The 16,772-nt window shown below is 43.7% G+C and overlaps 1 protein-coding gene across 2 annotated transcripts in view; it reads right to left on the minus strand.

Annotated features, from left to right (window-relative positions):
- Nucleotides 1-16,772, minus strand: part of Ints7 (integrator complex subunit 7) — a 72,165-nt gene that overhangs the window by 47,123 nt on the left and 8,270 nt on the right. For both annotated transcript variants that reach the window (XR_003848031.1, XM_008824822.3), the window contains exons 2-7: nucleotides 12,541-12,670; nucleotides 11,704-11,850; nucleotides 6,826-6,963; nucleotides 4,365-4,411; nucleotides 2,389-2,588; nucleotides 1,581-1,703 (exon numbers count right to left, since the gene is read on the minus strand). Coding sequence is in view for 1 of the 2 variants with exons in the window: in XM_008824822.3 (XP_008823044.1) it covers nucleotides 1,581-1,703; nucleotides 2,389-2,588; nucleotides 4,365-4,411; nucleotides 6,826-6,963; nucleotides 11,704-11,850; nucleotides 12,541-12,670 (785 nt within the window). In the remaining variant the exon portion in view is untranslated. The remainder of the gene's footprint in view (nucleotides 1-1,580; nucleotides 1,704-2,388; nucleotides 2,589-4,364; nucleotides 4,412-6,825; nucleotides 6,964-11,703; nucleotides 11,851-12,540; nucleotides 12,671-16,772) is intronic.

Genomic DNA, 16,772 nt, shown 5'->3' on the forward strand with positions numbered 1-16,772 from the left:
TTTAGTCTTTTTGAGACAGGGTCTCCCTGTAACCCCAGCTGTCCTGGAGCTCACTATGTAGACCAGGCTGGCCTTGAACTCACAAGGATCCGTCTGCCTCTGCCTCCCAAGTGCTGAGATTAAAGGCGTGCGCCACCACGCCTGGCTTTTTATTTTTATTTTATATGTATGTGTGTATCGTGTACATGTATGTAAGTGCACCCATGTCATGCAGTGCCCACCAAGGCCAAAAGAGGGCATCAGATCCCCTGGATCTGTTATGAACAGTTGTGAGATGCCATGTGGGTGCTAGGAACCAAACCTGGGTCCTCTAGAAGAGCAGACAGCATTTTTAAGTACTGAGCCATCTCTCCAGCTCCTTTTTTTTTTTTTTTTTAATTTATTATATTACGTGTGTGTGTAGATACAACCATGTAGATCTTAGGGATCAAACTCAGGTCACTAGGCTTGGCACTAAGTACCTTTATCCACCGAGCCATCTTGCCAGGTATGAATGAGGTGTCCCCTGTAGGCTCAAGTATTTGAACACTTACTTGGTCAATGGGTGGTACTGTCTTGAGAAGGCCCTCACATCCCTAGGAGGGGTGGCCTTGCTGGAGGAAGCACGTCACTGGGATGCGCTTCCTGAGTTCACAGCCCTGTGACTTTCCCACTTTTCTCTCTGCCTCCGGTGCCTGCCTGCAGATGTGAGCGCTCAGCTTCCTGCTCCAGCTGCCTCCGACCATGCAGGCCTCCCCTCATGATGGTCTCATCCCTCTGGAACCGTAAGTCAAATAAACTCTTCCTTTTATGAGCTGCCTTGGTCATGGTGTTTTGTCACAGCAACAAGAATTATCTAATACACTACCATAGTCAATAAAGTTTTCAGGGAAGAAATTGCAAAGCAGAAATTTCATAGTAAAACTGCAAATCCCCCCACAGGCATCAATCCACTTAACTCCCTCGAAGTACCACTCCTAAACACAGCTGTACTACTGGCCTCAGGAGTCTCCATTACCTGGGCCCACCACAGCTTAATAGAAGGTAAACGCTCACACATAAATCAAGCACTCACCAAATTAAACAAAAATTCAAAAGCAACAGAAAAAGAAAGCCTCAAAAGAGGGTTACTACTGCTACTTCTTAAGCTGAACCAGGAGAAGCCAGTAGAGAGCAGGGTGGCGCCCTTCACGCCCTGGGAATTTCGCCTCCCAGAAAGCAGCTTTCAAGACTGAAGACATTTTCATATAAGCAAATAACAGGAGTGTTCATCACCACAGAGTCACTGAAGGGCTTCTGAGGCAGAAGGAAAGGTACTGGAACAGAAAGCCTGAGAGGCAAGAAAGGACAGCAAAGGTCCCAGTGAACAACATGCACAAGTGGCTAAAAAATCTGTCTGAAAAAGACATTAACTAAGATATATGACAGTAAGACATAAAAGTTTAGAAGGACTGTGCTGCAGTGTGAGGTCCCTGGAGGTTTCACTTGTTGAAATTTAGTCCCCACTGTGAAGGATCAGGAGGGTGGAAACAGTATGACCACAGTGTTACCCTGGTTCAGATAACCATAATATTTTGTTTTTCTTAAAAAGTACTACATACCTGAATATTCTCCTTACTCCAAGTATGTGGCGTTTTATTAGCAAGCAACTTCAAATCTTGAATAGCAAGTCTCTTCACTGCTCTCCTGGGATCGCTCTTCAAATACTGCAACAGAAGCTGAATCTACCAAGAAAGTGGGGTCACTCTGAGAACACTGTCACTGGAACTTCATGAGGGATACATACAGTGCTGTTCAGTGAAACTCGTAGAGTTGAGAAGGGGCTCCCGACACACCAAGGCCTGTCACCAATGGCTTGTACCAGGTATGTGTGAAAACAGAACCATTTAATTTGCAAGGGTCGAGCAGAACACCTGGCATTTAACAGACCCTCAATCTTCCTTTTCTGCCAACAACACATCCTTCCATGTGCTCCCCAATGCCTTACCGTCCTCCAGAGCTCCCAAGAAGTAGTCCTGTGAGCATGAAGAAGAAAGAACCCGACCTGACCCTCACTGCTACTCCAGGTTCCTTACTGTTAATAAAGCTCATGGGCTGCTTCCTTTGTTTTCACCATGCACTTGATATGTAAGTTTACAAAAAATAAACAAAGAACATTGGAAGGCTGGAGAGCTGGCTCAGTGTAGAGGGTACACTGGAGTACAGGCTGCCCTTGCAGGACCGAGGTTTGATTTCCAGCACTCAGGTGGCAGCTAACAACCATCCCTAAGTAAAGTTCCAGGGGCTCTGACACCCTCTTCTAGGCTCCTCATGTTCTTCATGCACATGGTGCACTTACATACATGCAGGTAACACGCTCATACACATAAAATAAAATTTAAATTTAAAAAAAAGGAAAATGTAAAGTACCTGCTGAGGAGTGCCAACCAAAGATGAGGCTGCCAGCAGGGTGAAGGTGTGCAGAGACACGATGACCACCTTGGTGGAGGGGTAGGACGTGACCAGCTGCTGCAGAAGCTGCCGTGCACTGGAGGCCAAGAGAGCATCATGGTGCATGTGCTGCAGGATGGGGATCAGCTTCAGCTTTAGGTCCACTGGTGTAGCTAAACCTAGATCCAACAACTTGTTTCAGGTTTCCAACCATCACCCTCAGTAACAGCTCAGATATGAAAGGTTTGGTTCAACCAGCAAAATTCCATTTAGAAACCAATGCTGTAATACATTTATTAGGGTTATAGCAAAGACAATTATATTAGAACTAATAAGTAAGCTCAGTAGGTTTCTCAGAAAATGATCTTTTCAATGATTATAAAGTTATATGATGACAACAGAAACTTTTTTCTTTTTTTAACATAGGGGCTCTCACTATGTTGCCCTGTCTAGCTTGAAACTTGCTACATACATAGACCAGACCGGCCTTGGACTCACAGAGGTCCACATGCCTCTGCCTCCTGAGTGCTGGGATTAAAGGCATGCATCACTATGACCATTGAAACTGCTTTTAAAAAGCAACCCATGGTCAGTGAGATGGTTCCATAGATAACTCCTTCCCCTGGACCCTAGAGGGTATAGGGAAGTTCTGCATGATCCCCACCATGCCTACTCAGACCTCTGTAATGGCCCTCACCTGCTTGCAGATGAGATCTTATTAATACAGCTGGCCTCCCATAAAGACCTGCTCACTGTGCCATGCCTCTGTGTCGTGAAGACTGCCTTTTCTACAGGAATGTCTTTCTTGGTGAAAGAAAAAAGACAAAAGAATAAAAGGGAACAGGATAAAGCTTGATCTTTGATTCTGTAGGTGAGCAAATTCCCTTTACCATTAAATTGAAAATTTAAACTGAAAGAATTTAAATGCATGTAAAATATAGCTACCCTAAAGAAATCCGTACCCTAGAAAGGCAAGATAGCACAGGGGTTAAAAGCATGAGCTTCAAAAACAAACTGCTATTTGTCATCTGGGTGACTCTGGACAAACCACTGAGCTCCATCCACTCCCTTTGCTGTGAAAAGACCTAACATCACCAAGTCGCACACGTCAAGCTGGGTGACTCTGGACAAACCACTGAGCTCCACTCCCTTTGCTGTGAAAAGACCTAACATCACCAAGTCGCACACGTCACAGGAATGCCCTTTCTTTCTATTTTATGTTTTTGGTATTTTTGAGACAGGGTCTTCTTGTAGTCCCAGCTGGCCTGGAACTCACAGAGATCTGCCTGCCTCAGCCTCCCAAGTACTGGGACTGAAGGCATGCACCACCATGCCCGAGCTACGGAATGTCATTTCTGAGAATACAGTGGAATTCTTTAGAACTCTGGAATGCTGTAGCCCAGAGCTGCCTGTAACAAATGTTGTAAAGATAATATGGGCTTAATACAGATGAGGGATCATTTATGTGGAACTATAAGCCACAGTAGGGAACTTGGATTTGATTTTCGTTGCAAGTGAAAATACTGAGGGATGTTATCAGACAGAGTCCAGAGCCCCAGTGGGCTCTGCTTTCCCCTAGAGCAGAATGCTCACTGGTCTCTGCACTATGCATTCCTTTCCCGACGTCATCACAGTTCTGTGGGTAACATGTAAAAGAAAACCGGTCCTGCCATTGCGTCATCTACTTTTGGGGTGTCCTCCATTTCCCCAAGTGCCTGACTAGTCCTGTCTGGGTATTATTCAATCAGCTCCTGACTAGAACGCAGGTCACATGAGGGTAAGGGCCTGGTTTTATTCTCTTCTGTCCCCAGCACCTCGGGCGTTGTTGACGTACAGAAGATACTCAATACTATTAGAAAGCATAATGACTAAACACAGCAAGTACCTAGTAAAGATGAGCAACCACTATTAACAGGAACACAGTCTCTTCACATTACCAAACAAAATGTACATACCTTGAATCATTTCACTGATTTTGTTGCAGATTCCTACAGCAAAATCCCTTTGGGAAAGAGAAAATGACAAAAACATTACAAATCAAGTGCGATTAAGTTTTCTAAGGACAAAGCCCACGATTATCACAGAAGCAACACTCTAAACCCTAACTAGTATCCCAAAGGCAGGGGGGGAGGGGTGTAAGAAAAGACACGTGACTGAGAAATAGGCAGCATCAGCGCTCCTCTCATACTGTGTTTAAGGGAAGAGGCCCTGACTCTGAATGTTTTCATTTTGTACCTTAGCCCTGTGTGAATCAAGGTCACCATCACAAAATACTATCTTTTAGGACATAATTTCACTTAAGAAAAGCTTTTACCATACAAGCTTTGACGGCACAAGCAATAACAGATTCCTAGCATTACGAAATTGGCAAAGGGGCAGGGCTGAAGTGGCATAAATGTGAGAGGAAATGCAGAGAGGCTCTTTCCAATGCACGACCATCTAACGGAAGCCAAAAGCTGAATGCGAGAGATGAGCGTGCACCTGGGATAAAATATGACACAAGTGGAAGGAACAACAGGGCTGACGTGACCAAACGTGGCTTAGGCAGCCACACCAAACGACGTGCAAGCCATGAAATACCCTCTTTGCAGTTCAATGGAAGTCTTAAAAAAGCACTTCCTGCCAGTAAGGTATCGTCTGCTGTTTCCATTTCTGTCACAGCCCAGAGTGGAGTCTTCTACACACCACACAATGTGCCTTCCATATCTTGGAAGCTGACATAATGTAAGCTTTTTCGTTGTTTTTTACAAATTTTTGTTGTTTTGTGGTGCTGGGAACCCAATCTAGGGATGTGGGCATGCTGAGCAAGGCCATACCACTGAGCTTCAAGCCCAGTCCCAGAAATCTACTAGGTGTGCAGGGCTCACATGTAAACATGTGTTTATGAGCTTGACCCTGCTTGCTCTCAGTTTCTCTACTGTGCTTATATTATCTTAGAGTATCAACCCTAATCACCATAGCCTTACTGTCCTCCAATCCATCATGATTTTGACACACTGAAGGAGTCCCTGTGCTTACGCAGAAAACACACTGGGTTGCTGTGCAGCACTGTCCTCCTGGCCAAACAGCCGCCACCTTCATAAAACAAGCTGTATCTACTTACAAAAGATCACCACAGCTGGGCTTGTTGACTGTTGACATTTCCTCAGAGAAGTAGGGGACAGGAGAGTCATGGAACCCTCACCTGAGTATCTGGCCACTCTTCCCAGCCAGCTGTATGCAATTCAGCCCTAACTGCACATGGCCTCAAGGTCTCAGCAGTTAAGAGCACTTGCTGCTCTTCCAGAGGTCCCCAGTTCAGTTCCCAGCACCCATGTTGGGTGGCTCACAACTGCCTGTAACTCAAGCTCCAGGGGATCTGATGCCTTCTTCCGGCATGTGGCATGCACATAAATGAAAAATAAACAAATAAAACTATGGGACTGGGGAGATAGCTCAGTCAGTAACTGCCGAGCTTGAGAACCCAAGCTCAATCCCCAAAACACAAATTGAAAAAAAGCCGATTGCAGTGTATCTATAATCCCAGTGCCAGTGAGGCAGAGACAGGTAGATTCCTGGGGCTCCCTGGCCACACACACACACACACACACACACACACACACTCCCTACCTCCCCCACAGAGTTCTAAGATAGTAGTGTAGCACAAGATATCCTGAATATGCTAAAATAAGTCTGATCTCAAGTTACTGCCTTTGCTAAAATGTGCAGAGCTCTAAGGCAAAAGAGTTGGGCACGAGGGGACAGTAGGCAGCAATTTAGGGTTTGTAGTGTATGTGCTTGTGGAAGGCTCTCCAGAGGTCAACAAAGTCACCCCATATAGCTTCTCCACACCAGTCTACGCTGACTTTGTTGTCCTGGGAACCAACATTTGCGTTTAAGATTTCCATCTTATGGGGCTGGAGAGATGGTTTCAGCAGTTAAGAGCACTGGCTGTTCTTGTAGAGGACCCAGGCTCGAATCCCAGCACCCACATCGCAGCTAACAACTGTCTGTAACTCCAGTTTCAGGGGATTCGACGCCTTCTTCTGTCCTCTGAGCGCATTGCATAACAGGGGTGTACTTACACACATGCAATAACACTCACATACATTAAAAAAAAAAAGCCAGGTGTGGTAGCACACACCTTTAGTCCCAGCACTCAGGGGGCAGAGGCAGGCGGATCTCTGTGAGTTCAAGGCCAGCCTGGTCTACACAGTGAGTTCCAGGACAGCTGGGGCTATGGGAGACCCTGTCTCAAAAAGACAAAAAAAGATTTCCATCTTATGTATTTCAGTTTTTTGCCACAAGTTGTATAATCCTCTTGGAAAATCCACCTCATCACTGACATGTTCTGAATCTTTTAGTGATTGCATGGACCAATCAGTTACTCCTTCAAAAACTCACCTTGGAAGTCACAAAAAAGCCTGTGACACTTACTTTGACTGTGCAGAGAAGTTTGCAGCAGCGAAAACGGCAGCTTCAACTTCTACGTTGTCATGGGAATCCAAACTCTGCCGAATACTGTGATGAGCATTCTTCCTCTCAGGGATTATGGACGCCAGACTTCCCAACATCCTACAGAGAGACCAAGAATGGGAATGCAGTCAACCCGTGGTCAAGGAGAACAAGGTGAGCGAGGCGATCAGCCCAGACAGCTTCTGGGTCATTCCACAAATTACAGCTTAAGAAGGGTTAGCATCAGGGATCAAGATGTGACGCAAATCTAAATACTTGTATAGACTTCAGGTATCAGAAACATTAAGATAGCCCATTGGGCATAAATTAAATTTCTCTTTCCCTGGTACTGGGGATTGAAATCAGGACTTTACACATGCCAGGCAAGTGCTCTACCACCTGAGCTATAACCCCAGCAGCAGCAACCCCTGCCCCTGGCCCAATTCATACACACATATTAGATTTCTAAACATTTGTCTTGAAGTACATCCCAGGTACCAGATGGGGCTCAGAAAATTACTGAATTATTAAAGCACTAAAATACCAATTTTCCAACATTTCATAAAGAAGTCTATTTTTTTTTTATTATTATCTTTTTGAGACAGGGTCTCTCTGTAGCCCCAGCTGGCTTGGAACTCACTATGTAGACCAGGCTGGCCGTTAACTCAGAGATCTGCCTGCCTCTGCCTCTGAGTGCTGGATCTAAAGGCATGCAACACCATGCTCGGCAAGAAGTCTATTTTAACCAAAGTATTAGGAATACATTTCTGCTATTAAGCAGATTCACAAAGTCAAACTGAAATTTCCCAGTCTTTGTTTCCCACATAAGGAAATACTGGATGGTACTTTCTGCATCTGTCTTCCACATAAGAGAAATATTTCTGGAGGTGGAGGCGGCCCCTACAATTCATACCAGAATCTGCAACAGGGAGGGAAGTAAAGTCTAGAACACGCAATACAGGGGCCAGAGATGGCTCCATGTAGGGGTGCTTACTGCCAAGCCTGCCAACCTGAGTGCAGTCCCTTGGACTCACAAGGTGGATGGGATGAAATGAATCCCATAAGTTGTCCTCTACCAGTACCCTCATGCAGTGCACATGCATCCAAAACCCACACACAAACACTAAATGTAAAAAATTAAAATTATATTTGTCACATAAACAACAGAGAGTAAACCTTGAAAACTCCTTTCAGCAGAAGGCCACAGTTTTAGAAAGTTGCAAGACACTGAAATAAAACCTACAATGTTCCTACAACAACCTCCTCAAGGTTAACATCTCGAGTAATAACTTCCAATTTAACATTTTCACTTAGTTATTTTAAATATTCTATTTATTATTTTAAGCGTATTGCCTGTATGTATGTAAGTGCACCCATGTCACGCAATGCCTTCAGAGGTCAGCAGAGGGCAGTGGATCCCCAGGAACTGGACTTATAAATGGTTGTTAGCTGCCATATGGGTGCTGGGAATCGAACCTTGGTCCTCTCCAGAAGTAGCTAGTGCTCTTAACCACTGAGCCATCTCTCCAGCCCCTCACCTAGTTATTTTAAAGAGATATAATTGATTAGACATAAGTTGGCTTCCTTATAAGATAGTTGGCTGGGCATGGTGGCGTGGTGGTATACACCTTCATTCTCAGCACTTGGGAGGCAGAGACAGCCAGACTTCTGTGAGTCTGAAAACAGTCTGGTCTATATTGCGAATTTCAGGCCATTCAGGGCTACAGAGTGAAATCCTGTCTCAAATAAATAATAAATACAACCAAAGACAGCAGAATGGACCAAACTTTTATATTAAATTTCAAAACTAATTGTTTTTCAAAAATGTAAAAAGTGACTCAATCTAATACTCTTTACCAGGAAAGATGAGACTAGGCAAATACTGGCACATCATGATTAACAGTTTATTATGATGTAATGTAACAGGGCACAATCCCATTGGTCACTTTCTGAAAATATTCCTGGTTTAAATATAAATTATACGACATTTCAAATAATATGGACAGCTTTCGAATTCTTCCATTTTAAAAAATTTCCATTTAAACAGAACAAAAATTCTCCCTTTGCTTTCCAACCAGTCTGACTTGCCTGGAGGTGGAGCTCAGCAGGAGCTTTGTCTAGCAAGCATGAGGCTCTGAGTTTGATCCTCAGCATCATAAAATAAAACAGAATAAAACAAATAAAAGGTGTTCAGAGTTTGAAAGACATTGTTTTCTGCTTTTCTTCATGGGTTTCTAGTCACTCACATGTTCTCCCAGAAAGCAAGTTCCTGAAGTTAGAGTTTATCTTACTTAAAACAAACAATACAGAACCTTTTGCACAAGGATATCCCCGGAGAATACTCAACAGCTGACCTGTCGTCAGGGTCTATCGTAGAGTTTGGTTTCTTCACAAGCACAACCCTCTTGCTACTGTGATGTTCTCCAATAACAAGAACCACATGACAGTGGGTGAGATGGACCAATGGGCAAAAGAAATCTCTTAAAAAATTAAAAAATGATTCTTCTCTCTTTCAGGAGAGTAGAGGGAGAGGATGCCGTCTGAGTGGTGGCACATGCCTTTACTCCTAGCACTCCTAAGCAGTGTGAGATGGAGGTCAGCCTGGTCTACATAATCAAGTTCTAGGTCAGCTGGGGCTACAGGGAGACTCTATCTCAAAAAGACCAAAAAAAGATTAAAAAAAAAAAACAAAAAACTTTAAAAAAATCCATTAAAAATTCTGTGCTCATATATACAAACGTATATTAAGTTACATAGTGTTCTATAAGTTATTCTTATAGAGATACAATCTCCCTGCCTTCATTTTAGAAAAATGTGACATTCATATACATCTATTCAGCAATTTGAAAAATTTTTTTAATTTATGTGTTTGAGTGTTTTGCTTGCTTGTGTATAAGTGCACCTGTGTCAGGCAATGCCTGAGGAAGTCAGAAGAGGGCGTCAGATCCCCTAGAACTGAAGTTACAGACGGGGTATCAGGCACCATGTAGGTACTGGGAACCTAACCTGGGTCCTCTGCAAGAGTAGACAGTGCTCTTAACTGCTGAGCTATCTCTCTAGCCCCTATTTAGCAACTTTTAAAAATGATTTATTGATTAAATTCCTGTAGGTTAACAGGAGGTAGGAAAGAGTATCTTAATTTTAAGTTGTTCCGTTGGCTATCGGTTCCCCCACAAACTTTTCCTTTGTTGTTGTTGGGGATTGAACTCAATGCCTCAAACAAACAGTCTGGATAGTTTTTAAAAGATAACAGCTAGGGGCTGGAGAGATGGCTCAGTAGTTAAAGAGCACTGGCTGTTCTTACAGAAGACCCGGGTTCAAATTCCAGTACGCATATGATAGCTAACAATCGTCCGTAACTCCAGTCCCAGGGGATCTGACGCCCTCACCTGTCCTCTTTGGGCACTGCATGACACGGGTGCACTTACACACATGTAGGCATAACACTCATACACATAAAACAAAATCAAAAAAAAATTTTTTTTTAAAAGTAGCCAGGCATGGTGGCGCACACCTTTAATCCCAGCACTCGGGAGGCAGAGGCAGGCGGATCTCTGTGGGTTCAAGACCAGCCTGGTCTACATAGTAAGTTCCAGGACAGCTGGGGCTACAGGGAGATCCTGTTTCAAAAAGACTAAAAAATAAAATTAAAAAAAAAAAATTAAAGAAAAAATAAAAACAACAACCAGCTGGGCGTGGTAGTGCACACCTTTAGTCCCAGCACTTGGGAGGCAGAGGCAGGCAAATTTCTGTGAGTTCCAGGCTGGCATGGTCTCCAAAGCAAGTTCCAGGCCAGAGAGATCCTGTTTCAAAAAGACAAAAAAAAAAAACAAAAAAAAAACAAAGCAGTAACGTTCTAGGTTGGATTTTTTTTTGTCTTTTGGCCTAGAATTCGCTATGTAGACCAGGCTGGCCTTGAATTCACAGAGATCCGCCTGCCTCTGCCTCCCAAGTGCTGGGATTAAAGGCATATACCACCACACCCCACCCAGTTGGATAATTTTTAAAACTTATTAACTTAAAAAAAGAAATCTCATGTAGCTTAGGCTGGCCCCAAACCTATTATGCAGCCTAAGATGACCCTGAAATTCTGATCCCCATCTCAACTTCCCAAGTGCTGGGATTACAGGTATGCATAACCATGCCCAGTTTTACGCAATGCTGGGAGTAGAATCTAGGGTTTCACAAGTGCTAGACAAGCACTTTACAATAGAGCTTCATCCCCAGTCCCAAGAACTGACTTTAAAAAAATCACTAATCAAAAGGCAGAAAAATTACAAAAGCAACTACTTTTGAACAAGAAAGAATCAATGCTTGACCCACAAAAAGGAAACTCAGGGAAGCAATAACTTCCTGGACCTTCGGGTTAAAGACAACTGGAGCCAGGCACTCGTGAGGAAGAGAGCTCTGTGAGAGCAAGGTCAGCCTGGTCAACATAGCGAGTTCCGGGTCAGCTAGCTACAGGGAGACCTGTCTCAAAAATTGAAAGAGGATTACCTGGACAGGAAAAACCAGAAAAGAGCTCTATAAATAGCAGAACTAAAACAGGAAGCAGCTGTATGTGGTGGTACAGGCCTGGAATCCCAGCAGGAGGATTACAAGTTCTAGGCCTGGCTGGGGAGCTTCCAAAGGAGCTGCAACAATGCTGTACTGAAACCCATCCTACAGAACGGGGTGTTTGGAACACAGGTGAGGCACTTCACAACCAAAACAGAATCACAGATGTTAGCCCTGATTTACAGATGGGGACAGGTGTCGTATTTCCATAGAGTCCTAGTGAAAACCAAAATAAACCCTTTTAGATAGATAATGGCAGCTTCAACAATCTTGGGGCTGAATCATTACAGCAACAGAGTGTACCGGAGAGTGATAGCTCTTGCCACGGGATCATTACTATGAATCACAGAGAAAATCCTCTTCACAAATTCATCCACATTTAGAATCTTCTCCAAATGCTTTTCACTTTGTTGGGTCACTTTGAGAACACACAGCCTCAGGAAATTGTTTCTAGAAAAAACAGATTCAAAAAATTAGATCATCCCTGGGAAGTAATATTTAATTTGGGTTAAAATGACAGCAGTAACATTCCATTTCAGCAACAGGCAAAAGTTCCTACCATCATTTGTCTGTCACTACATCACCTAAACTCTGCTTCTGGTGGATCCCGAGCAGCAAGCAATGCTTGATCCTTCTGTGAGACACCTAACAGCGAGGTGCACGCCTCCCTAATCGGGCCATGGCCAAGCTCAGGGCGTCAGGTTTTCCTCCTATCTCCATGACTCATCACTGAATTCTCTTCAAGTCCATGTGATGGATGAATGGCACATGAGTGCAGTGCCTATGTGTTTGAAAACCCCAGACACATGCATCTCATGTTGTTAGTTACTAAACTAAATCAGAAGAAATTTCTCAAAGCAAGCTATAGAAAGCTACAGATTTTTACAAGATACACATACAGTAATAGATTAAGGCTGTTCTAATTTGATTTGTCCCTAAAGAAATAATTCCTGAATCATTCTTACATTTTTGCTAAAAATGCCACTAACTCTCATCCTAAAGTATGGCATAGTGCGGTCTGCACCCATCAGAGTAGCTACCCGGGAGAATTCCTAAAGGGCAAAAAGAGAAAGATCCTGGCACAGAGCAGAGACATGAACACCACATGCTTCAGGACCCCGAGGCTTTAAGACCACTTACCCAACTCTGAAAACATCAGCTAACTTTAGGAATGCTGAATTGATGAGAATAGGGAACGGATACTTCTGGAAAAGCCTAGGAAAGCGAACGACTGCTTCACACTGTTCCCCAAGTTTACCAGACCTCAGACCTATCAAAACATAGAAAGAACAACATACAAACTTGTGGCAAAAACAAACTTATTACCTTTTTTTTTCTTTTCCTTGAGAAAGGGTCTCCCTGTAGCCCCAGCTGTCCTGAAACTCACTATGTGGACCAGGCTGGCCTTCAACTCACAGAGATCCATCTGGCTCTGTCTCCCAAGTGCTGGGATTAAAGGCATGCGCCACCACGCCTGGCTTTTTTTTTAAATATATTTTTTTATTTTATGTGTATGAGTGTATTGCCTGCATTTATGTGAGTGCACCCATGTCATGCAATGCTGCGGAGGTCAGAAGAGAGTGTCGGATTCCCCTGGAACTGGAGTTAAGGACAGTTCGTAGCTGCCATGTGGGTGCTGGGAATGGAACCCGGGTCCTCTGCAAGAGCAGTCAGTGCTCTTAACCACTGAGCCATCTCTCCAGCCCCAAAGAGCAACCATTTAACACATCAGAAGCACAACTATGACAGAGGCAGGCAGATCACTGAGCGTTCCAGGCCAGCTGGGGGTACAGAGACCCAGTCCTCCTTTCTCTTTTGAAACAGTACTACAACAAAAAATAACAACAAAATCAAAGTACAAAGAAAAATAAAATCACCCTTGAACCAGACCCACAAAACAAAACAAAAAAATACCTTAATAATTTGGTAAACTGACATTCTTAGATACATAATAATGAAAAAGAAGTATTTTTTTAAAGGTTAAGAATCAGCAGGGCTTGGTGGTACAAGCCTATAACCCTCCAAATTGAAGAGGCAAAGGCAGGAAGATCACAGGTTCAAGTCCTGCCTGGGCGACTAAAATCCTGATACATAACCTGGTCACTGAGGACTAACAGAGATGCCAAACTGTGATCCTCTTTTTGGCCCCAGACAAAGAGACCAGGCCTCTTCTAGTCAACAGGTTCTCTTTCTGGCCAACTAGTTCAAACCAGTTTAGAACAAACTGAGGCCAAACCTGGACAGCTCATCATTTGAAGTCATGGCCCTGTCAGCTTTCTCTTCTTTAGGCGAATCCAAAATTAGGGGAGGGGAGACTACTAAAACTCTTAAAACCCAGGCTCTTCTCAGGGGGACGCTGCGTTTTCACTTTCTTTCTGCATGAGCATGTGTCCGTATGTGTGATTCTTGCTTTGTTTTTTGAAACTGGGTCTTCCTATTGCCCAGCTGGCCTTGACCTCACAGAGATCACAGAGATCTGCCTGCATCTGCCTCCAGGGTGCTGGGACTAAAAAGCATGTACCACCACCCCGGCCTGTGTGGTTCTTTACATGTGTGGATGGGATTCTTTACACATATGTATGGGAGTCTTTACATATATGGATGGGGTTCTTTACACGTATGAATGGGAGTCTTTCCAGGTATGGATGGGAGTCTTTGCATGTATGGATGGGAGCCTTTACATGTATGGATGGGAGTCTTTCCAGGTATGGATGGGAGTCTTTGCATGTATGGATGGGAGCCTTTGCATGTATGGATGGGAGCCTTTGCATGTTTGGATGGGAGCCTTTGCATGTTTGGATGGGAGTCTTTCCAGGTATGGATGGGAGTCTTTCCAGGTATGGATGGGAGTCTTTCCAGGTATGGATGGGAGTCTTTCCAGGTATGGATGGGAGTCTTTCCACGTATGGATGGGAGTCTTTCCACGTATGGATGGGAGTCTTTCCAGGTATGGATGGGAGTCTTTCCACGTATGGATGGGAGTCTTTCCAGGTATATGGATGGGAGTCTTTCTTTCAATAAAAGTTTGTCTGCTTCTTGCTTTCTGCTGGTCTGAGGTTTTTTTTCCAGCCTTTTCATTCTTTAACTGTCTGAGAAAATGACCCCAACCTCACCCCTAGATGGGTAAAGCCTAACCACAACATCAGTAGCGCTGTCTCAAAAGAGAAAGGAGGAAGGGCCAGGCTAGCTCAGTGGTACAAAAGAACAAAAATAAAACCCCACAATTCGTGTTCCCTGCTCACAATGGAGTTCATTAGAAATCGGTAAAAGACAAACACGTAGGGCTGAGCATGGCAGTGCACACCTTTAGTCCCAGCACTCAGGATGCAGAGGCAGGCAGATTTCTGAGTTTGAGGCCAGCCTGGTCTCCATAGTGAATCCAGGCCAGCTGCGGCTACAGGGAGACCCTGTCTCAAAAAGAGCAAAAAACAAAAAACAAAAAAAGACAAATATATAGAAATGGCTCAAATATGTGGTAATCAAACAAGGCACTTCTAAGTAACCCACAGGTAAAAAAGAAATCATAAAACATCTTCTGAACTGAATTAAATGGCAGTGCAATTCACAGGACACACTAAAGCTGCACTTCGAGGAACAGTTACAGTGTCGAGTTTTTATGCTAGGAAAGAAGGAATTCCAACTAGTAATCTAACAAATGTACCAGCACAACTCAATGGAGAAAAACCATTTAAACATGTGATTCTGGAACTAGATAGGAAAAAACCCTCAACCCTTACCTTGTACTACATATATATATTAAATTCCCTTTAAATCAACTTAAAATGTAAACCCTAAAATAAGAGCTATGATCATAAACTGTTTTCCAAATAACACCAAGGCGCCATGTATCTGAGGTTCTCAGCTGATAGCATCAAAAGCTAACTATATTTTAATAAACATTTTGAAGGTTTCTTGCTTTTGTTTGTCTGTTGAGACAGGGTTTTGGTATTTAGCCCAGGCTGGCCTAGAACTCAGTATTTAGACCTGGATGATCTCAAACTTGGAGTGATTCTCTGCTCTGCCTCACAGGGCTTACAGTGTATGTCACCACACCTGGCACTACACCTAAGACTACGCTGTTAGAATAATTACAGGACCCCTGCTATAGCTAAGAAACATCAGATGCTACAATGAGCTCTCATCCAGGAATACTGCAGGAGGCTGTGCTGTCAGGACACACTCGGAACACTGCAGCCACTGCAGCTTGCCAGGGCAGGGACCAAAACTCCAGAACCCCTATTTATTTACTTATTTATTTTATGAGTGTTTTGCCTGCATATGTGTAAGTGCACCCGTGTGTGCAATGTCCACAGAGGTCAGAAAAGGGCAAAAGATCCCTGGAACAGGAGTTAAGGATGGTCGCTAGCTGCCACGTGGATGCTGGGAACAGGACCTGGGTCCTCTGCGAGAGCAGCCACGCTCTTAACCGTTGAGCCATCCCTCCAGCACTCTGAACTCTTTTACCTTGCATCTCTATCTCCTAAATCAAAGAATCTGTTCATCTGACAAGGCCCAAGTCAGATACTGTACTCTTGCAGAAGAAACTGTCTTGCTTCCACCTTTGTGATAGAGCCAGTGATGTGGGCCATTCCTCACACAAGAAAGGTGCACAACGCTAAGTATCCACTAACATGACCAGCATTCACGAAAACATCACTGATGCAGCATTGCCATGAACGCAGTTTAGAAAAGTCCGTATGTATTTGCTTCAGCATGAGGATCACGCAAATTTGAATTGTAACACATACATATCTATTCATTTTTTTAAGTGCTTACCTGGTAATGCAAGCCCAGCAGACATGGGCTGGAGACACAGCTCTGATAGAGCACTAGCAATTGTACCCAAGACCCTCTGTTCAACCCCCAGTACCACAAAGAAATAAACCAAGTATCACTACACAACAGAAGGCAGCCCAACAATCCACAGCTTAATAAGCTGACCATGGCAAAGGTTCAATACATAATTTGGAAAGCAAAATAGAATGACAAGAACAGCAGTCAGCTTATGGAGGTGACTAATTAAACATCCTTTCCCCAGACTTCAGACACTCTGGCAAACATGCAGACTGATACACCATAGTTTATCAGCAAAAACATAGGAGAATTCTCTAGAACTCTAGCAAACTGACTTTCATTTACAAATAAGAATTCCACAACTATCTTGAGTCAGGTGTGGTGGTACATCCCTTTAATCCCAGCACTTGGGAGGCAGAGGCAGGCGGATCTCTGAGTTCAGAGGCCAGCCTGGTCTACATAGCGAGTTCCAGGCCAGCTGGGTCATTAGGGAGACCCTGTCTCAAAAAAAAGAAAAAAAAAAAAAAAAAAAGGAGAATTAGTGTATCATAAGATTTATTGAGATTTTACAAGGCGCT

This window comes from Nannospalax galili, unplaced genomic scaffold (genome assembly GCF_000622305.1).
Source record: "Nannospalax galili isolate Female #2095 unplaced genomic scaffold, S.galili_v1.0 scaffold648, whole genome shotgun sequence".
Lineage (NCBI taxonomy): Eukaryota > Metazoa > Chordata > Mammalia > Rodentia > Spalacidae > Nannospalax > Nannospalax galili.